A 23,775-nucleotide genomic window follows, 5' to 3' on the forward strand; every position below is an offset into this window, starting at 1 on the left:
CGGGGCAAGGACAGTCCAATCAGCGCTCAGCTAGAGCTGGCGTAATTAGTGAGCGGCGGAAGTTGGTGGGAGGGTAATGACGCAGCGAGTTTAAGTCGTGACTTTTGGGGAAAATTGTGCGTCCCCTTTTTTCCCTTTAAAGTAAAGCGCACCTCGCACGTAGCCTTGGACTTGGTGGAGGGGGCGGGCAGGGCGCAGTGACGGCAGTCGAGGGGGCCGGCGGGCGGTCACGTGCGCGCGTCGGGGCGGGGCGCTCGGTCTGTTCCGGGCGGTTGGCGTGAGGGCCTGGCGGGCAAGCGCGCGAGAGCCTCGGCCGCCGCGCCCTGTATGTGGCTGCCCGCGGCCGCTGCCGCCGTCCACTCCAGCAGCAGCAGCAGCTCGAGGCACCACCGCGGGTGGTGAGGTTTCGGGGCCGGGCTGGGAGGCCGAGAAGATGCCGCAGTCCAAGTCCCGGAAGATCGCCATCCTGGGCTACCGGTCCGTGGGTAAGTGCCGCCGGGCGGGGCTCCCGAGGCCTGTCGGGCCTGCCAACTTCGGAGCCGGTGCCGCCATGTGCAGGCGAACAGGCTGCGCCGCGCACCGCGTTTCGTAACCGGACGACCCGCGGTGCCCTCCATTTTGAACGGAGGTAATGGCTGTTCGGGACACGGACAGGTTGCTCCCTGAAGCGGAGGAAGGCTGACTGTGGGGACACAGAGTGGCCAGGGAGGAAGACTGACTGTGGGGACGCAGAGAGCCCGGGGAGGAAGGCTGGCCGCCTGTGGGGACACAAGAGTGACCGGGGAGAAAGGACGACTGTGGGGACGCAGAGTGGCCGGGGAGTAGGAGGTGGCCGTGCGACATACCGGGCTTGCTGTGTGGTGGGCAGCTGGGTCAGTCTGGAAGGGGTACCAGGCAGGAAGGAGATGGCTTTTTTGGTGTAAGTTTAAGCATTTTCTTTTTAAAAAATTATTACTGTTCTTGTAGACTCTGCCGTGAGACACTAGCAGGAGAGAGTAGTCACACCTGTCACTCTTATTTGTTTAGGTGCAAAGTGCCTTGATCTTTGCCAGCATTCCTTTTTACTTGTTTGCTTTTCAAAGTATTTGGGATTTTAACAAAAAAAAGAGACCTTTCCTTCTGTCAGTTGTGAAGATCAACCTTTTTATCGAAAGCTAGGGACTTAAGGATTTTTGGACTAGTGAGGGCAAATTTCCCACCGATGTAACCTAAAAGATAGCGTTTCAGAAGCTCTCTAGACCTGTCAGTGGGCAAAATAGGAAGTTAGAGAAAAAGAAGTATCTGTCTTTGGGTGTCCTATATTTCTTAGAGGAGAAGGGGGAATAAGGCCAGGTAACTAGGTTATTGAAGTAATCAAAAGTTTTGTTTTATTCCCACCCCCCCCAAGACTAGCATAATAAAATTTCTGACCCTTTCCCGTTTTATGGGATAAAAGTAGTTTGAGGTTAAATGGGGAGTCGACAGATCTCAGAAGACAAATGCTTCCTGTCATGTTTCAGATTGGCTTTACATTGTCTTTGACAACCAAAAACCTGAAGAAATGACATGTTTTCTTGTTTCTAAGAAAAAGGAGCGTTTGAAGTCTGTAGTGACTGCAGAGGGAACGATAACTAATAAGCAAGCTAGTAACTGTGTGCTCATTAGAGGAACTCCTTAGCTGTGCATTTCACCTCTTCATCCTCATTTTCCACCTCCAGTGCTGTGTTTGTCCTCTTTGACAAAGAGTGGCTATAACGTGCAGCTTACTCATCCTTTTATCATCTTTCTATATTGAGGTGCTTGGGCAGTGGGATCATGAGAATGGGAAAAGAACCAAAGGCTGAGAAATACAGGTGTCAAGCATTATAGGGGTGACTCTTTTGTTATGATGCAGTGCCAAATTATGAGTAAACATGGAGAAAAACTAGGTAAAAGCCTAAACAGCTAGTTGTACCTGGCATTAAGTTGAGGGTTTTAAAGTCATCAAACTATCTACTCCTCAAATGCCAATATGGAAACAGAGATCTAACCTTTATTGGACACCTAGGACACACTAAGACCCCTGGTGGCTTAGTGGTAAGAATCTGCACTCCAGTCCTGAAGGCACACAGTTCGAATCTGTCAGGTGCTCAGGGGGAGAAAGAAGGGCAGTCTTCTGTGTGATTACTGACTCTGAAAACCTGCTGGAGGGTTAGCTATGGATCATTTCCACTTGATGGTACACAACAACAATTCACACATAGGGTTTTCAGCCAAAAGAGCAGATATGTCTTGAAGAGGGTGCAGCCAGAGTACTCCTTATAGACAAAGTCTAATATATTTTGGGCTTGTTGCTAGTTGAGACTATTCCTTGGAGAGGGGTATCATGCTAGAAAGGTGGAAGGTCCACAGAAGAGAGGAAGACCTTTAGCCAAACGAATTGACATGGGGACTGCAGCTATGGGCTTGTTTCAGAGATGATAAAGATGGCACAGGACAGGGCCTGAGATCTGCTCATTGAGATGCTAAGAGTCATGCTCTACTCAGTAGCATCTTAAAACAACAACAACAAAAAAAATCACACAGCTCTTGCTGCTCTCTCTACTGTTCTCTTTGTCCGCCTTTTGAATTGTGCTCTGTATCATGGTAGTTTTATTATTGTTAGTTGCTGTGGAGGTGATTCCAGCTTTTGGTGACCACATGTATGTATGAGAACTTCTGTATTAGTTCTCAAGGCTGTGACATGTGTAAAATTGGTTGCTAGGCTGGTCTTCTGAAATGCCTCTAGGCCAGTAGTTGAGTGGTTAACCATTTTCATTACCCAGACCACAATAAAACCCAATGCTGGCAAGTCACTTTCATTTTGTAACTACCCTATTGGATAGCACATTTCTTCCTCATAGGTTTTCAAGGCTATACAGTTGATCTTTTGGCCACACAATCTGCTGCCTTTGCCTTCTGGTGAGTTTAAACTGTCAGTGCCTCCCCCCCCACCACCAAACAAGAAGAAATTTCCTGATTCAATGTACTAGCCACGCTTCAGAAATTTACTGTATTTGGATCTCTCTCTCTCTGTCTTGTCTCTGTGTGTGTGTGTGTGTGTGTAGAGGCACTGACATAATTACTATCAAGTTAGAACCAACTCATAGCTAACTCTCCAGCAGGCTTTAGCGGCTCTATATTGTTCAGGAGGACATTACCTGTCTTATCTTTCTCCTACAGAGCTGCTAGTGGATTTGGAATAGTGGCACAACTCCCTCTGAACTATGCCACCCAGAGATATTTTTGAAGTTTACTTTCAGACAATTACTAAAGGTTGTCATTGGGGTTGGAGCCATATCTGGTAGACTAGTGCGTAAGGAATTGTAATACCAATTTAAAGATAGATGATTTGAATCCACCAGCTGCTCCGTGGGAGAAAGATGGGCAGTCTCCTCCCACACAAGGCAGCAACTGAAAACCCATTAAAGGGTTTACTGTGAGTCAGTTCTGTGAGTGAATGAATCATTGATTTAGTGCTTGGCTTTGTAATTTGTGCACGATTTTTTTTATGTTGATAGAACTAATACCACGTAAAAAAAAATTATGTATACTCTTAGGCTCTCTTATACAATTTTCTTAAAATACTTCTCATTTATGTTGTTAAAAACTTTTAAGAACACTAGGAACTGCACTGCCAACCCAAAGGTACACAGTTTGAATCCACCTGCTGGTGGGAGAAAGATGAGCCGTCTCCTCTTAAGTAATTAACTACCTCTGAAAAACTGCTGGAGGATCAGCTGCTAATCACTTCCCAGAGTCACACAACAGTCACAACACTTAATGCTTTGTATTATTTAGGGAACTCTGGTGTTAACAGTCTGTAGGGAGTTGGGCTGCTAACTCAAAAGCCACATTTCTGTGACTCTTTGATTCCACCAGTGGTTCTGCTGGAGAAAAATGGGCATTCTCCTCTCAGGCAGTTAGTTTGCAGCCTCAGAAATCCATTGGAGGTTCTGAGTCAGTGCTGGCTAGAAGACAGTTGAGTTGAGCTATGTGAATTGTTTGGTTGTCAACTGTGTTCTCTGTATAGTACATTAGTTCTAGTATAAGTAGTCCTATGCTAGGATTTAACTAAACTTAATCAGGTTAAAATTGTGGTGTCAAGTAACTATCTTAAAATAAAATCTGATGTGTTTTTTACAAAGAACTTTGACCATCTAGTTTACTAATAGACCATAATAAAAAACTTGTTTGCCATATATAAACCTTAAGGTTAACGCAAAGGGACAGATAAGAATGAACTATATGAGAGAAAAATGAAACAACTGCAAAGATCTTTTGTTAAAATGCAGTTTGACAAAAATGACTCAAAATGTTTTTGTTTTAAGGAAGCTACATTCTTTCATTTGGAGATGTCATTGGGAAAGATATCATTAAATGTTTGCTTATTCCCAATATAGCATGGATTGTATTCTGATTTATTGTCAGCTTTTAAATCATCTTGTCTTTTTCTGACACATTGCATTAGAAAAGTGAAAACATTATGTCGCCATGTGTGAAAATCTATCAGTAAGTAAAATTGTGTGTTCAGGTATTTATGCTGTCGTGTGCTTACAGTGAGGAAGATAGTCTTGTAGCAACTTAATACTGAAACATGAAATTTTTCAAGTTTTTTTCCCTTCATTTTCATTGTTTAGTCCTAGAGAATAAACAGAGCTTGTATTTATGCTTCATCAGTGTCACATACTATACTTTGATGTCCATGTATGCTAATATCTAAGCATACTTGCCCTCAGCACCCTAGGAAAAAACCTGTTTCTTTAACAATCACCTCCCATCCTCTTCCCTCAGCCTCTGGCAACCATTAATTTCTGTTTTTATGAATTTGCCTATTCTGGACGTTCCATGTAAGTAAAACCATGTAATTATGTAACCTTTGGGGAACTGAGGCTTCTTCTGCTTAGGGTCTTATTTTCAGGTTCCTTCATATTGTTGTATATGTGTCAGTATCAGTGTTTTGAGGACACATCTGAGAAACTGTTACCCAGTACAAGTTCATGTAGATTTGTTCCTAAATTTTTAAGTTGTTTGTTTTTAATTATTTGGCTTTATAATTGTAACTCCTAAATTTAGGTTTGTTATCTCTATTACCAACTATCTTTTTTTTTTTTTTTAAATATCAAATGAGGTAGGGATATAAGTTCTAATATTCTTTTGCATGTGAATGTCAAGTTATCCCAGTACAATTTTCTTGAAACTGGTCCTTTTCTCATCGAATTGCTTTGGGACCCCTGTCAAAATTAAACCACATCAAACCCATGGCCGTAGAGTATAGATTCTGACTCTATTAACAGGCCTTTCATTGAGTATCTGCATCTCTATGTATTTAAGGAAGTGGATTGCCTGTCTTTTTCTCAAGGGCAGCTGGTGGATTTTAACCGCTGTCTTTTCATTTAGTAACCTTACACGTTATATACCAGCACTCCTTATTGTTAAAATCAAGTGGCCATATTTCTTGACTTTCCAATAATTTCTACTGTTTTATAAATGTCTAGCCTCATACCTGTACCACACTATCTTGATCTGTGTCTTTGTGGTAGGTCTTGGAGTCAGAAATTTTAAGTCCTTCAACATTCTTCTTTCTCATCATAATTTGACTGTTGAAGATTTTTACATTTCATGTTGAATTTTAGGGTTAATTTCTCAGTTTCTGTCACTCACAAAAGCAACTGGAATTTTGTGTAAGATGTTTTGTAATGTTTGATTGACTTAAAAAAATGCTGAGATCATGTACCTGCTTTTTAAAATTATATTAGATGAAATATATAAAGAAACTCCATCCTTATACAGATAGATACCTTCTTAGAAAAGGAAGAGTATTTTAATGTTGGGGTTTTCTCAAGATAATTATGAGTATTCCTTGGTAATCACCAAAATTCCCTTAATAGTGGTTTTGTAAAGATTAGTTGCCATATGAAATCTGAAATAATCTTGATGAATTTTCCCCACCATATTATATTAAGCTCCATTGACCTGTATTGCATTTTAAGTGGATCTTTACCCATGCTTGATTTTGTAACATCTTTTATTGGTCTTTGGGAAATTCGTTGATAAGCAGCTCTTCACATGTTGACCTTTTTCAGTACTCAGATGTTTTAAAAATCACATATTTAGTATCATGACCAGTCCCCTCAGAAAACTGAGGAGTATTAAGAAGTTGTTAAACTTGCCATGTGTGTTCTCTAAAATTCTAATTTTTCCCAAAATTTTCATTTTCTTTTGAGAGCTAGAATTTTATTGTTTGTTGCATTATCACTTGTGTTTGAAGTGATAGTCTCGTTTCATTTTCAGGAAAATGTTTGCCAGTACCCACATTCAAAATAGTTTATTCTTTGTGTTCCAGTGACTAGTTAGCTCCTCTGACCACTGCAGAACTGTTGTTCTTGAAGACAGCCTCTGTCATACGTTAGCATGCAGTGGTGATTTTGTATATACTCATCATTTTGTCAAGCTGAATTTTTTTTTAGAATGTGCTTAAGGGTCAGATAATAAAATTAATATTTCTTAATGCATTCTCAGGGACATTGTTAAGTGAAAATGGAAAATTTGGTGCTTTTCCCCCCTTTCAGTGGCAAGGAAGAATACAGGGACTACTAGTACAATTTGTTTCTATTGATTCATGTTAGGGGTGCCAGGAGTTTTACATATATTAGTATACATGTGAAAGAATGAAAAAGGCAAATACCTTTGTATTATGAAAGTAGTTTTGCCTTCATGTATCTCCATATCTACAGATAATACTTTGAGACTCATTGAACTGTGATGTGGATAATCTTGCTATACTGTCACTTACTGTTTTATAAAATTGAACCTGGAGTTGCTGCATTCTAGATACTATCCAAAGATATGTGGTTACTGCAGTCATAAAGAGGCCTCCTAGGAGAGACTGTATCTTTATAAGATACAAAAATGATTAGGCAAGAGAAAATTTAGCATTGTTGAGAGTTAAAAGATGTGGAATGGCTAGAACTTGAGATGAGAGTAGGAAATGAAGTTGGGACTAGTCAGGAGCTGCTGGGTTATGCAGGCAGGCCATTGCTGGAACATAATGAAACCATTCATTCTGAGGAAGAAGCAGTGAGTTACTACTGAAGGATTCTGTTACATATTAAGGGTTGGAAGCTTTCATGGTGTAGTTTAGTAGGATGTTGAGCTGCCAACTCAAAGGCAAGTGTCTGGAATCCACCAATGGCTCTTTGGGAGAAGGATGGGCAGTCTTTTTCCTGTGCAATTTACAGCTTTTGAAAACCCATTGGAGGTCAGCTGCTCTGGGTTGGTTTTAACTCATGGCAATGAGTTTGGCTTTTTTAAAGGATTGTGAGTTGTTTGTTATGTGCCTGCCATCAAGTCACCTGTGACTCATAGTGACGTTTTGTACAAAAGCTCTGAACCCTCACATATCCTAAGGCAGTCTCACTTGACTCCAGCATTCCTAATCTCATTGCCCAGTTACTGTATCAGTCCATCTCATCCAGGATCTTCCTCTCCTGCAGTGTACCTCTACCCTATTAGCATGATATCCTTCTCCAAGAACTGGACCCTCCTGGCAGCATGCCCAAGTACATGAGATGGAGCTTCAAAATCCTAGCCTTCAAGGAAAAACTTGGTTGCACCCTCTCCAAGACAGACCCATTTGTTTTCTTGGCGGTCCATGGTATGTTCAAGACTTCTCTTTAGTAATACCACAACTCAAAGGCATCAATAATTCTTCTGTCATTTTTAGTTGCTGTCCATCTCTCTCATGCATAGCAAGTAATTATGAAGGCCATAGCCTGAATCAGGCACACCTTAATCTCTAGACTGACATTATGGCTCTTTAGCACCTTGGAAAAATTTGTGAGTTAGAACATTGAAATACTTGTTGACTTTGCCTCTGATTGTGGTAAAATTTTGGGTGAATCATCTTTTGACTAGATGGCTATGTGACTCCTAAAGATTAATAAGACTACATTCTTGAACACGTACCCTAATAATAGAGTTTTAGAGTGTGGGTACCAAGTTTAAAGGGAGAGTGAGGAATGTGGAAATGCCATCTTTATCACAAAATTCACATTTGCCTCTACTGTGATTATGTAAGTCGTAAGTGTACAACTCATCTGTTAGTTTAGAATTTAGGGTGAAGAGTCCATAACTTTAATATGGCCCATGAGTGAATAGGAATTAGTTATTATTTGAACAACCTAGAACTTGATGTATAAATAATTGATAGTTTATTACCCTTAGTCTGTCTTAAACTGATAACTCAGAATACATCAAAATGCAAATTAATAGGTACTTTTAACACAGATTACTTGATTTAGAAATACAACTTGATCTCTCAAACAACAAGGCCCCCGATGGGTTACTTTTTTAAAGTGTGCTTTGGACTTGAGATTGCCCTCACCCCCAGTAGAATAAAACCACACGGGGACTTTATTATTCCTAACACAGGGCAGGTATATGAGGGGTGGCCAGAGGCAGGAGGTGGCTGTGGGGCAGGGCTGTAGAGAAGGGAACGGCCTGACATGCCAGTGATGAGCGAGTTCCACAGGACCATAGTGACCAAGTCCCCACACAGGAATATCTTGGAGATGTAGGGGTCCTTACTGACAGGCTGGGCTTCTTGCCCTTGCAGCTCTTGGGGACATCAGTCCACATCATCTTCACATTCTCCAGCATCATATTGTGGTGCCTGTTGAAGGCCATCACGTGGCCCCAGAGCTTCTTGTTGATGAGCATTTTGCGTGTTGTTTACCAGTTGTGTGAGCACGGAGAGCAGCCTGTGTTCAACTCCCTTTCTGCTCCTGCAGCTCCTGCAGGGTCATGTCACTCTTGAGCTTATTGAGGTGGCTCATGGGGCTGGCTCAGGTCACTCGTTTCCTCCATGTTGCTTCTTCCCTTCCAGGAATATTTTAAAAAAATGCAGCTGATTGGAATTTGAGATCCAAATTTATGTTAGTTTATAAAAGTACAAGCAGGATTATTGTATTGAGCCCCACTGGCCATTTAAAGCAGGGTGATTTACTGCAAAATTAACTAATATAAGTCCTGCTTGATTTGTCTCTGTCTTTTTGCTTCTGTTGAGTTTATGCTTTTTTATGCTTTAACCATAATAGAGCATCCTCCTGTCCTCTTTCCCTTCCCCTGCCCTTTTATTCTGTCCTTGTTTGCAAAAAGACTCCTTAGTCTTCTACCATAGAAATTGACATTTTTAACAATATTTATGATGCTGATTCTTGCAAGATTAAAAATTGAATGTTAGCTACATGCCTGTATAATAAATAATTTGTGACACAGGAATGAAAATGATGATTTTTACAGTTAATTTAGTTTTACACAGTGAAAACACTTGTAGGTGTATGTCTTAGATCTATGTACATCTTTGCTAGTTTTAAAGCCTAAATTTCATCTGGTATTTTAAGAGTAATTTTGAAATACATATCTTCTATCATTCATAATTTATATAAGTAGTTGAATAAAAACATGAATCAGAAATTTAACTCTTAACATCAAGGTGGAGGCACGTTCCATAACAAAGGAGTCCCTGGATATTAGCAGTGGTTCAGACCCACCCACCTTGAGGCACCACAGAAGTAAGACTTGGCAATCTTCTGATGGTTGTAACCTTTAACATCCTGTCAAGGAGATCTGTTTTACACACATTGGGCCATGAGGACTCTGCAGCTAATAGCAAGAAATGTTCAGATTCCTTTAGTAGGAAATTCCTTCAGTGGTGGTAGAAGGAATTTTTGACCCAGCTTGATAGGAATGCCTGATACTACTACAGTGAATCCTCTCAGGGTCAGAACTTGCCATTATCTGCTTTTACGGGGTCTCAGGAGTTTTCATTTTTTTTTATAGGGTTCACTGTTGTGGCTTTCAACTTAGAGTATATGCATTTCATGGTATATGAGACTTGCCAAAAGTTTGGACCAGACCATCACTAAAGTAATTAGATCACCTACTGACGAGAAAAGAGGATTGCAAAAATACAAGCTACAAATGTGAATAGACAGACTGTGGGATCGAGATTATTTTTCCAGAAAATTCGAGCTCCTGAAATATATATATTCTGTTCTGGGGAAAGAGTCTAGGTTGTGCAAAGGGATCTCAAGCCCCTAAAAGAATTTGAATTAGTGGAATTTATTGTTTAAAAGTTGCACCTTGAATTTTGGGGTTCTTTTAGTGAAAGTTTACAAAGTAAATCCATTTTTTCATTCATCTGTTTGTAGACATTGCGCTTTATAATATTTAATTCAAATACAGTTTAACTTTATTCTTCCCACCTCTTACCCATGACTCATTTCCATTAATCCTTCTGTCTTACTGCCTTCTGAGCTTTATGGTTGGGTAAATAAAGCTGCCTTTTAAAATTTATGTCATCGATAATTATAAGGAATGAGTGCCTCCCTTATATTATTGTGCACTGTATTTCACTCTTTTTTTGTTGTTGTTTAATGTTCACTCTATTGTTTTGCTGACAATTGAGCCACAAAGGTGAATTTTGTTCCAATTTCAAAGGATAACTAAGGGTCATAGTCTTCAGACGACTTCAGTCTCTGTTGAACTGGTAAGCCTGGTTATATTTACATTTTTGTTTTGTTGCTTACTAGGGACTTCTCCAAATTATTGAGGAGTAATGATGTCAGTTTGAGGACTTAGGTGTGTCTGATTCAGGCCATAGTCTTTTTGATCACTTACATATACATCTGAGAGCTGGACAGTGTATAAAGTTGACAGAATTGACATCTTTGGGCTGTGGTGTTGGAGAAGAGGATTGAACATCTCATAGGTGGCCAAGAGAACAGACAGATATGTCTTGGAGAGGGTGCAGCCAGAGTGCTCTATGGAGGCAAAAAGGATGAGGCTTTGCCTCACATACTTTGGGCATGTTGCTAGGAGTGAGGGGAGGAACATGATGCTGGGAAGGGTGAACGGTCGACAGAGAGACCCTCAGTCAGGTGAAATGACATGGTGACTGCTGCATTGGGCTCTTGTGTGTTAGGAAGTGTGAAGATGTCACAGGATAGAACAGGGTTTAGATCTTTTTTTTTTTTTTCATAGAATGACTATGAGTTGTACTCAACTCAACAGCACCTCGGTAAGGAGTTGTGCTGCAACACAAAAGCAGTTGAATCCACCACCTGCTTATTGTGAGAAAGATGGACATTTTCCTCTGGTATGATTTACAGCATCTGAAAAACCCTTGGAAGGTTAGCTTTGAGTCCGTTCTGACTACATAGCAATAGCAAGGATGATCACTATCCAGGACCACCTACATGATTTCCTATTAGAGTGGTTAGCAGTGGTTGCTGGACATCATCTAATTCTTACCTCTGACTGGTGAAAGTTCAGGTCCATATGGTTCTTTTTTTTAAGTTAATTGTATACCCCTTTGCTTTGCTTTTCTCTTTTTTCTGGTCAGGGCAATAACTTTGTCCTCTGTTTGCCTTGCTGTACAAATACACATGGGTATATTTACAGCATATACTAATATGAATGTAGAAATATCATCTACCAAAAACCTCTGTATTGCTGTGGTTGTAGTTATTGTCATCTGTTCATCTCTGTCTTTCCTGTCTATGTAACATTTATTATTATTGATAGACATTTTCTCTCCTCTCCCTGGTAAACATCTAAGCTTGATTCTTTCTGCTTGTAAAAGTCTCTAGCTTTTTATAATAGTGGACTCCTATAATGTCATTTGTGACTGACTTACTCAGCATAATATCCTTTAGAGTCATCCTTCTTACGCAGAGCTTAGTAAATTCTTTATTATTTAGTTTTATGTAATATGCTATTGTGTGTAGGTACTAAGAGTTGTTTACTTGTCCATTGATGGGCACTTGGATAATTTCCATATCTTTACTATTATAAATAATGCTCCTGAGTTTGAGTTACAGCTCTTTACTTCTGTAGGATTCTGTATCCTAGTAGTAGGATTACTAGATCAAATTTTATTTCAATTTATACTTTTCTAAGGAAGCACAAACTTTTTTATCATGGTTGAATATTTTGATGTTTTAAAATTTATCAAGGCTTGCTTTGTGGCCCAACTTATGTCTGTTCTGGTGAATGTTCCATGTTCTCTGGAAATGAATGTATACTCTGTTCTTGTGTGGTTGGATTTCCATATGGTCTGTGAGATCAAGTTGGTTAATTGTATTGTTCTGTGTCTTCACTGAGTTTCTTTCTGGTGGTCCTTTTCTTCATCAAAAGTGGTATGTTAAAGTGTCTTCTAAATGATTGAATTGTCTACTTCAACTCGTTTGCCGTTTACTTGCTATATTTTGGGGCTCTGTTATTGTGTACATAGATATTAATTAGTATGCCCTCCTATTCAACTGACTCTTTAAACATTACGTGAGTATGTTAATAATGTCTTGTCATTTGGCAGCCACTGTTTTGAGGAGTGCTGCCATCTCAGCTTCCTGTCAGATCAGAAAGACACTTGAAAAAGTTGAAAATGGCTGCTCTTTGTCATTTCACAGTTCACTTTTTCTTTATTTCTTATTTTTCTTTTCTTCCTTTAGTCACTATTTGAATTACTTTGGCATTTCCTCTGAACTTTGGCATTTCAGGATTATCATTCGTATCTGTTGGTTTTGTTTTCTGGTTTCTTAGTTGTAGAGAAGGTCTGGAATGCTGTCTGCCTAGCTTGCTGTTTTATTAGAAACCTAGGTTGATTTTCAAAGTGGTACTTGTTAGTAAAAAGGTATTCATTAAATATTTGAGTAAATCAAATCTACAAAGTACTGTCACAGGAAAACATCACAGAGTCTGCTTATATAAAAATCAGAGGTTTATGGAGGAGTGGAGATAACCTAGACCATGAAGGTGCATATATTATGAGTGAAAATGGCTCCTTTGCCAGACATTAAAATTTTTGTATCATTGGATCTGTAATGAAAAGTTACAGAATTAATCATTGACTGAAGGGTAATCAGAAGGGTGAGAGACCTCAGGAAGCTAGAATTTGTCAGGGATAAGAGTTGGAAGAGATTACTGAATTGACTATCCCATGGACTGCTAGGCTGCCAAAAGAACGAACAGCCTTCTTGAAAGATGTGCAGCTAAGGTGCTCATTAGTGGCAGGGATGGGAAACTTGGTCTCAAATCCTGTTTTTTCAAAACAGGACCCGGAGACAGAAAAAGTATTTGTAAAAGGAGCAAGGGCCACGTGGGAACAGCCATAACTGACCTTTACTAATTCCGCGATGGGGTACGGCTTCCACCAACATGCACAGGGTCAGACCCGTTCCCATGATGTCAGACTTGTGTCCCTGCATACACTTTTACACCTCTTTCTGCTCATCCCAACACCTGTTCTACTACTCTGTTAAGCCAAAAATCTTTTGCAGTAGCTCACAGCAGGCAGAATCATACTCAAGACTGTGAGTTTATTAGGAAAATTAACAGGATACAATTTCATTTGGCAACAGAATTCAATTTCTCAGTCTTGACAGCTTTAAAAGCATGCTCAGAAGCCCTTCAGCCTTCTCCCTCCAGGCTTTAGACCAGTGTTAACAAAGCTCTTGTTGTTGTTGTTATGTGCCGTCGAGTCGCTTGCGACTCATAGCGACCCTATGTACAACAGCCCTAAACTCCACTCTGTCCTGTACCAATCACACTGTCTCTGACACTCCCATTCCAATTATCCCAGTCACCGAATCAATCCACCTCATAGAGGGCCTTCCTCTCCTGCGCCGTCCCTCCACCCTCCCAAGCATGATGTCCCTCTCCAAGAACTGGTCTCTCCTCACAACATGTCCAAAGTATGTTAGATGGAGTCTCAGAATCCTTGCCTCCAAGGAGCCACCCTGTTTAACCCTTTCCAGGACAAAGCTGTTTGTTTTCCTAGCAGTCCATGGTATTCTCAATACTCTTCTCCAGCACCACAGCTCAAAGGCATCAGTTCTCCTTCTATCCTCCTTGGTCGTTATCCAACTGTCTGATGCATAACAAGTGATTGCGAAGACCATGGCCTGTATCAGACGCACCTTAGTCTCTAGAGAGACACCATTGCTCTTCAGTACTTTGGATAGGTCCCTAACAACAGACTTTCCCATGGCAATGCGCCTTTTAATTTCCTGGCTGCTGGTGCCAAGACTGTTGACTGTGGAGCCAAGCAAACTAAAGCTGTGTACAATCTCAATCTCTTCACCATCCATCCTGATGCTGCCAATTGGTCCAGTGCTGAGAATCTTTGTCTTCTTGACATTGAGCCTCAATCCATATTGTAGGCTGCAGTCCTTGACACTCTGCAGCAGGCGCTTCAGGTCCTCTTCAGTTTCAGCAAGCAGGGTTGTGTCATCCGCATAACGCAGATTGTTGATAAATCGTCCACCAATCCTGACCCCACATTTCTCCTCATAGAGCCCAGCCTCCTGGATAATCTGTTCTGCATATAGGTTGAAAAGGTATGGAGATAGGATGCATTCCTGGCGTATGCCTTTCCCAGTTTTGAATCATGCAGTGTTCCCTTGCTCTGTTCTGACAACTGCCTCCTGGTCCAAGTATAGGTTTCACATTAGCACGATTAAATGTTCTGGGATTCCCATTCTTCTCAGAGTCAGCCATAGTTTGTTATGATCTACACAGTCAAATGCCTTTGCATAATCAATGAAACACAGATAGACATTCCTCTGGTATTCCCTGCTTTCAGCCAAGATCCATCTAGCATCAGCTACAATATCTCTAGTACCACGACTCCTTCTAAACCCAGCCTGGACTTCTGGTAGTTCTCTGTTGATGTGCTGTTCCAGTCTTAGTTCTGCCAATTATGGCTTCTCCTGCTGCCCTTCTAGTCCTGTAGCAAACTTGAGCCAAGGTTCCACAGGGTAGAAGTCCCAAGGTAGCTCCTTCTCTTGTCTGATCTCTGTTTTCCTGTTGCTGCTGGTCTCTTGTAGGTCTGGCTGGTGTAAGAATCTCTGCCCCCTGAAGGGCACTCTGCATTCTCTTGCTTCTTTGATGATGGTGGGATTTTGGCTCAAGACAAGCCAGTCTCCTTGTGGATAGGCTAACTCACCCTATTTCCATATTCCCACCCATCCACATTGCAAAGTCACAGTTAATGGCTAGGAAAGCCATTTTGAACAATAAACCCATATTCTACAGTATTGTACTAAAGCCCCCACAATTTAAAAGGGACAAAGCCATGGCTTAGATGCTGGTGAAAGCAGAGACTATCAGAAGATTGTCTATTTGTTTGTTTTTTTTAATATTTTTATTATTTTTTTTTACAGAGGTTTTGTTTTTATTAACAGTGCTAAGGCATTTGACTTACGGAGATCATAACAAACCATGGCTAACATTAAGAAGAATGGGAAGTATGACAACAGTCTGGAATAAGGGGTGCATTGCTGGAGGAGGTGGAAAAAAGAAAATGTACAACAGTGAAAAAATGAAAATAAAAGCTTTTTCATGAAAGAAAAAGAAGGGAATCCCAGGACACTTAATTTTGTTCATATGAAACCTATGCCTAGACCAAGAAGAACAAATAGAGCAAGGAAATAATGCATGGTTTAAAATCAAGAAAGATAGGTATCAGGGCTATATCTTTTATCTACACCTGTTGAGTGTGTATCCTTGGCAAATAATTCATGAAGCTGGACATGATCAAGAAGAATTTGATATTAGGATGGGAGGAAGATTTAGTAATGACCAGTGTTATGCAAATGACACAGTCTTACTTGCTCAAAGTAAGCCTTACTTACTTACTCCTGCTTGTTGCAGGAGATCAGAGACAATAGTCATGCAATATGGATTACATCTCAGCATATTAAGGCAAAATTCCTTACCACTAGGCCGATAAGCAGCAACATGATAGATGAAGAAAAGGTTGACGTCAAAGATTTCATCCTACTTGGATCCACAGTTAACAATCTTTTGGTACCAGCACTCTAATAAAAAATGTATTGAAAGAATTACTATAGAATGAGTACAAAGGTCGGGGGGGGAGGGGGTATTTAATCATAGGGTTGCACAATTTGATGGATAGAGGGAGGGATGGGTAAAGGAAAGGGGAAAGATCAGAGTGAAAAACAATGTATACAAACTTTGAAAGTAAACCAGTATAAAATTAAAAAGAAAAAAGAAATGTATTGAATTAGGAAAGTCTGTTGTCAGGAACTTCTAAAGTACTGAGGAACAGTGATGTCTGTTTAAAGACTAAGTGTGCCTGATTCGAGACACGGTCTTTACAATACTTGCTAGGCACCTGAGAGCTGGACAGTGACTAAAGATGACAAGAAGAATTGATGCTTTTGAGTTGTAGCATTAGAGAAGAGCGTTGAATATATATACCATGGACTGCCAAAAGAACAAACAGATTGGTTTAGAGAGAGGGCAGCCCCTTAGAGGCAAGGATGGTGACTCTTTGTCTCACATAATTTGGGCATGTTCTTGGTAAGGGGCTATTCCTTGGAAAGAGACATCATACTTGGAAATTGGAAAGGTGGAGGATCAGTGAAAGAGAAGACCCTCAAAAAGATGGACTAACTCAGTGACTTCAGCAGTGGGTTCCAGTGTGTGAGAGAGGATGAGGATGGCACAGGATAGGACACGGTTTAGATCTATTTGTAGGGTCGCTGAGTTGTACATGACTTTGTTGTTGTTATGAGCCATGGACTCACTTGCGACTTGGGGCAACCCTGTGTACAAGAGCCCTAAATCCTGTTCTATTCTGTGCCAACCTTATTGTCTCTGACATACCTACTCCCACTATCCCAATCACTGAATCGATCCGTCTCATCGAGGGTCTTCTCCTGTGCCGTCCCTCCACTCTCCCAAACATGATGTCCCTCTCCAAGGACTAGTCCCGTCTTGTATCATGCCCGAAGTATGTCAGACGAAACTTCAGAATCTTTGCCTCCAAGGAGCAGCCTGGCTTCACCTTGTACAGGACAAACCTGTTTGTTCTCCTAGCAGTCCATGGTATATTCAACACTCTTCTCCAGCACCAGAGCTCAAAAGCATCAATTCTCCATCATCCCTTGTCATTGTCCAGCTCTCTGATACATAGCATGCAATTGCAAAGACTATAGCCCATATCAGGTGCACCTTAGTCTCCAGCCTGACAGCTGAGAGGTCCCTGACAGTTGACTTTCCCAATGCAATTTGTCTCTTGATTTCCTGGCTGCTGGTATCAAGAGCATTGTCTGTGGAGCTAAGCAAACTAAAACTGTTAACTATCCCAGTCTCTTCACCATCCATGATGCTGCCAGTTGGCCCAGTGGTGAGAATGTTTGTTTTCTTGATGTTGAACTTCAATCCACATTGAAGGCTGCAGTCTTTGACCTTCTGCAGCAGCCCCTTCAGGTTCTTCTCACTTTCAGCAAGCAGGATTGTGTCATCTGCATAACACAGGTTGTTGATGACACTCTTCTACCGATCTGATGCCACATTCTTCCTCGTATAGCCCAGCATTCTGGATGATCTATTCTGCATACAATTGAAAAAGTATGGAGACAGAATACATCCCTGGTGGATGCCCTTCTCCATTTTGAACCATGCAGTGTCTCCTTGCTCTTTTTCGATGCTTAGAAACCAAACCTAAAAAATTCCCATTCTTCTTAAGAGTCAGCCAAAGCTTGTTGTGATCTACACAGTCAGAAGCCTTTGCAAAGTCATTGAAGCACAGATAGATAGACATTCCTTTGGTACTCTCTGCTTTCTGCCAAGATCCATCTTTATTAGTACCTAGTACCATGATCTCTTCTAAACCCAGCCTGTACATCTGGCAGTTCTCTGTTGACTTGTTGCTCCATTCATTTTTGGATAATTTTCAGCAGAATCTTGCTTGTATGTGATATTAATGACATTGATAATTTCTGCACTCTGTCGGGTCACCTTTCTTTGGGATGGGAACAGATATAGCTCTCTTCCAGTCAGTTGGCTAGGTAGCTGTCCTCTATTTCTTGGCACAACTTTGTGAGCACATCTAGGGCAGCATCTGTTTGTTGAAATATATCAGTTGGTATGCCGTCAACTCCTGGAGCCTTGTTTTTTGCCATTTCTTTCAGAGCAACTTGAAATTCCTCCTTCATCACCATAGGCTCATACAGTATTTCATTAAATTCTTCTGTATCAGCCAATTCTTCTGGTACTGTGACTCCGTATACTCCCTCCATCTTCTTTTAATGCTTCCTGGATCACTTACCATTCGGCCCGAAGCATCCTTAAGTATTGCCACTCATGGCTTGAATTTGTTTTTCAGTTCCTTCAGCTTAAGAAATGCTGAGTACAGACCTTTTGATTTTCTAACTCCAGCTCTTTGCACATTTCATTGTAGTATCTTGCTTTGTCGTTCCAAGTTGCCGTTTGAAATTTTATGTGCAGCTCTTTAATTTCTCTATTTCTTCCTTTAGCTTTGGCTTCTCTGTGCTCTGATGCAATATTCAGTCTCCTCTGACATCCATCTTGGTCTTTTCTTCATCTTCAGCCTTTCTTCATGGACAATATTCTTGATATCCTCCCACAGTTGATTTAGTCTACGGTCATTGGTGCTCAAGGCCTCAAACCTGTACCTGAGATGGTTTTGAAATTCAGATGGGAGAAACTTAAGGTCAGATTTTGGTTCCTGTGGATTTGATTTCATTTTCTTCAACTTCAGCTTGAACTTGCATATGAGTAGTTGGTGGCCTGGTTTTCACAGCTGATACTGAGCTTCTCCAGCGATTCTTTCAACAAATGTAATTAATTTGATTCCTAGGCATACCATCAGGTGAAATCCATGTGTATAGCCTCTGTTTGTGTTTTGCCTGAACACATAAATCCTGTTGTTGTTGAGTGCGGTTCAGTCAAAACGATTCATAGCTGACTCTAGCAGATTTTTAGAGGCAGTAAATTGCACAGAAGGAGACTGCTCATCTTTCTTGCACAGAGCAGCTGGTGGAGTCTTAACTTTGGGTTGGCAGTATTGTTTCTTACCACCAAACCATCACAGCACCCTCTTTTTTTTTTCTTTTTCCTTTTTTTTTGTTTATTTTTTTTATTTTTTTCTTACACAGCACCCTCTTTAATCCTATACTTTGTAAATAATTTAAATACAGTTGGGATTAGTTCTTGAAGAGAAATAATCACAAGATGAGCTAATATATGGTTTGTGTGATAGGAGAATTGTCCCCAAGAAATTGTTAATCAAGCTAGAATTATCCAAGGCAAGAGTGGCAAGATTGAGGTGGAGGGAGACCAGAGAACACTTTAATAGATGGGAACAGCATCAGGAGATGAAAAGAGTTCAGAGAGTGAAGAGAAGACATTATAGCTAGAATTAGTGAATGAGGACCAGAAGGGTAAGATGTGAGGTAGATAACATTGAGACTTACCTGTGTACTTACCAAGTGTGATTTTGTAAAGATTACATGTTGTAAAGTTGTTAACTTTTCCTTTATAAACAATGAAAAATAACTGAAGGGTTTTAAGTGAACCCTTCACTTGATCATTAAACAAATGAGATGACTTCTTTTGGCCAGTATTTTCCTTAAGTGGCCTCTTAGTAAATATTTTGGAATTTGTAGTGTATTATAGTCCATCTTACAGTGACTCAATTCTGGTTTAGTAGCCTGAGAGCGGCCAAAAACAGTATATAAATGAATGGCTGTGGCTGTGTTCCAATAAATGTTTATTTATGAACACTGAAATTTGGATTCCATCTGTTTTACATGTGTCATGAAATAGTCTTTTGGTATTTTCTGGAATCATTTAAAGATGTAAAAACCATTTTTTGCTTGTAAACGTGAATTTTCTCTTTTCCTCCTGTTTATTTTTCTCAGTGGGATACATCTGGTAGCATATTGCTTGGCGTATTAGGCACCCAATAAGTATTTGAATGAGGGAGAAATAAAGTGAAAGTGAATGTAAGAATGAATGATGTGATGTTAGCTCTGTTTAACCACTAGGAACAAGTGAGGTCATGCATGTTTTTTGTAAATTAAAGCTGTGTTAACTCTTGTACTACTTGTAGACAATTCAGACAGGTTATCTGCATCATATACTCTCATTTGACTGGAGGTGTAGGAATGGGTATGCATATTTTAATCAAGAAGCAAACATGAGTTCCTTATGTGTACCTCTGTGGTGGTGAAAGAAGTTCTTTTTTGTTGGCTCTTTAGAAAATGAGCTTGAGAGATTCCCCCCCCCCCCATCTTGAATGTCCTAGTGTTCTACTCCCCTCCCACCCCCAGAGAATTTGTTCTATGTTGTTGGAATAGATTGCTATTTCCTAGGAGTTATAAACAACTTGATGGTTTGTACTTTTTGTCTGCTTGGCTTCAGCCTGCCCTTTGATTGATTGGTCTGTTTTACATACATTACAGGGTTGGTTTATATTCTACAAGATTGTGCAAATAAAGTGACTATGTATCATTTAGAAAAGTGTTCTCTTCATGGGGTTGCTAGGAAGGCCATCCTTTGAAATTGAAAAGGCATTAGCTAGCAGTGAGGGTTGAAAGGATTTGTTTCTTGGAACAATTCCAAACTACTCTGTAATACAGATAGGTTTTGGTGGTGGTGATTATGCACCTGTTGAATTTTGAGTTGAAACCCACTCAGGTGATCCTCCAGTAGCTTTTCAGAGTGTGGGAGGAGATTGTCCATCTTTCTTCCATGGAGCAGCTAGAGGATTCGAACTCTGTACCTTTAGGATTCACAAAACAATTCTTTATTTCTAGGCCATTGGAACTCCCTAAATAGAGATCTAGGATGTTGTGAACAGGCATTTTTGAGGTATTTTTCTGAGGGTCACTGACCACCACAGTTACATTTCATTGGCACCTATCTATCACAGTCATTGGCACTGTATCACAGTCCGGAATGGTTTCTTTTCTTTCTTTCTTTTTTTTTAACAATTTTTGTAAGTTTGGCAAAAGTTTACAGAAAATTTGAATTTCCATTCATTCATTGTTGAACATTTTCCTCCCTACCCCCCCACCCCAGTCCACCTTGCTGTGCACCTCTTATTCTGGACTGTTATGCAAATAATGCCTAATCACATATTCCTTTTAAACAGTTCTTTTCCTCATCTGTTCCAGTGCAATGTTCATTATTTTCTCCCTCTTTTCTTTATTTCCCCCCAACCCTCAATGTCAGTCCTGTTTTATAACAGAGGCATTGTGTATTATTTGTCCTTTTGTGAGATGTTTTACTCAGCATAATGTCCTTCAGAGTCACTCATTTTGTATAATATTTTACGAGTCCCTTGTTTTTCAGTGCTGTGTGAATATACACATTTTTTCCATTGTGTGTGAATATACCACAGCTTCTCTATCCATTCATTTGTTGATGGGCACTTGGGTTGTTTCCATCTTTTTGCTATTGTGAGTAATGCAGTAATAAACATAGGTGTGCATATATCTGTTTGGGTGGCAGTTCTGGTTTCTTTAGGGTGTATTCCTAGTAATGGAATTGCTGGGTCAATGATATTTTTATTTCCAACTTTTTGAGAAAGCACCATACTGCCTCTCTCCCAGTGAATACGATTTCCAGTTTCTCCACAAGCTTACCAGCATTTGTTGTTTGCTTCCTTGTTGATATTGGCTATTGACAGGGGTGATATGATATCTCATAGTTGTCAGAATGGTTTCTGAGAAATGGTCAAGGGAGCAGTAATTGAGTTAGATCTGCCTTTATACTGAGGAACTCTGTTAAAGTGTAAAAAAACAAAAAAAATGTTTCAAAGAATTACATAATTATAAGTGAAAATGCGAAGAATTCTTATGCTTAAGGAGATGGAAAGGGTTTTGATGCAAAAACGTTGTAAGGATATGCTTGTTAGATGCTGTCCAATGGACTGCAGCTCATTACAGCTTAGGGGCAGCAGGTCTAAACCATGCCCTATTCTGCACCATCCATCCTCAAGTCTGTTATTATAGTTAACCGTGCACTCTGTCTTCTTGATAGTCTTGTTTTCTTTTTCAAACCTTCCACATTTCCCAGCATGATGTCTTTTACTGAGGACAGCCCCTACTCACAGTATACCCAAAGTATGTGAGACAAGTTTAACTAGGTTTGCCTCTAAGGAACAGCTTAGTAGGTGCACTTTTCCCAAGACAGATTTGTTTTTGTTCTTTGGGCCATTCCCAGGATTCAGTGCATTTCTCCAACTCAATTCAAAGGTGTCAATTCTTCTTCTGTCATCCTTATTCTGTCCAACTTTCAAATGCATAGCAAGCAATTGATAATATTATGACTTCAGTCAAGTGCATAGTAAATCTTTAAACTGATGTAGTTGTTGTTTAGCACTTTAGAGAGGTCTTTGACAGCAGATTTACCCAATGTAACATGTTCCTTGATTTCCTGATGGTTGCTACCATGGGTGTTGATTGTGGATCTCAGTAAAATTAAATCCTTGACAACTTGACTCTTTCTCTGTCATGATGTTACCTCTTGGCCTGGTGGTGAGGATTTTTGTCTTGATGTGAGGGGCAACCCGTATTGAAGGCTATAGTTTTTGATTGTCTACCACAAGTGCTGCAAGCCTTAAGCTCTCTTTTTAAAAAAAAAAAAAAAAATTTATTTTTTTATTTTTGTGTGAGTGTACCGTCAAATCAGATCTGACTGGTACAGGAGGAGATTGCCCCTCCTTCCCCGGCAGAGCATCTGGTGGATTCAAACCATGCACCTCTGGGATTGTAGTTGCAGCTCCTTGCACTAGGCCACCAGAGCTCCCCTTTAAGCCCTCTTTTGACAAGCAAGCTTGTATTTATTTGAATAATACAGGTGTGGATGAGTCTTTCTCTAGTTTTAATGTCATACTGTTATTTGCCGTACTTGCCTGCAACTCAGGGACCCTGTGCACAATAGCTCTGAAGCCTGCCGTGTCCTAAGTCAGTCTCACTGACTCCAACACTCCTACCCCTGGTGCCCCCTTTACTGTGTCAGTTCATCTCATCAGGGTTCTTCCTCTTCTGTGCTATCCCTCCACCCTTTCAAGCATGATATCCTTCTGACCCCATACCCAGAGTATGTGAGTCAGAGCTTCAAAAGCCTAGCCTCCAAGGAGACACATGGTTTCACCCTCTCCAAAACAGACCTATTTTGTTTATTGGCAGTACATGATGTATTTGACACCCCCCCCCCATTATTTGTATTATTGGTTGTTTTAAGGACCAGTACAGAGATGTTATGAAAAGCCTGTACACAATTCTTAATGTATGTACCAAAAATCTAAAAAGCCATGTAGTTACAATTCTTTTCTAAATTCCAGTGACCTTCCAGCTTTAAATTTGGAGGAAAGTTTTCATAAAGAAGAAAATAAGTACTAGTATCTTCAGTTGGCAAACTGTCACATCATTAAGTCCTACTAATTCATAATTTGCTATCACACACACTACACATTTAAATTTTCAACCATTCACAGCATATAACAAAGTTATTAGGAAACCTGGACTACCAAGACCAAAGATGTTACAGAATCCACATAGGGAGAGAAAACCATGAGGAGGGAGTGATTATGTTTAAGAAGAAATTTTACTAAACAATGTTCTAATTTATGTATCAAAAAAACATGGAAAATAGACTGATGTTCAAGTCATAAATGCATGACTATGACTCCAAATTGTCATTAAGTATGCTATGTATTATGGGCTATAAAAACTATCCCCTTTCCCCATGGAATGTTACACTGACATCAATAGCTCCCCACAATTTTAACATCCCACATTTTCTGGTTGTACCTAAAAATAAACAACCTGCAAATTATCTCATCTCATTAAAAAAAAGCATTTACACTTAAAAATGGAATGAAGTGGGATTTCCTTCTTAAAAATGTTTTTAGAGCTACAAAAATACCCCTTG

The 23,775-nt window shown here is 40.2% G+C and overlaps 1 protein-coding gene across 1 annotated transcript in view; it reads left to right on the forward strand.

Annotated features, from left to right (window-relative positions):
* The first annotated feature begins 420 nt into the window (after positions 1–420).
* RHEB (Ras homolog enriched in brain) overlaps positions 421–23,775 on the forward strand; it is a 59,961-nt gene continuing 36,606 nt past the window's right edge. The window contains exon 1 of the mRNA XM_006895139.1: positions 421–485. Coding sequence (XP_006895201.1) covers positions 434–485 — 52 coding nt within the window. The 5' untranslated portion in view covers positions 421–433. The remainder of the gene's footprint in view (positions 486–23,775) is intronic.

The sequence above is a fragment of the Elephantulus edwardii genome, unplaced genomic scaffold (genome assembly GCF_000299155.1).
Source record: "Elephantulus edwardii isolate Elephantulus edwardi_28Jun2011 unplaced genomic scaffold, EleEdw1.0 scaffold00161, whole genome shotgun sequence".
NCBI classification, from domain to species: domain Eukaryota; kingdom Metazoa; phylum Chordata; class Mammalia; order Macroscelidea; family Macroscelididae; genus Elephantulus; species Elephantulus edwardii.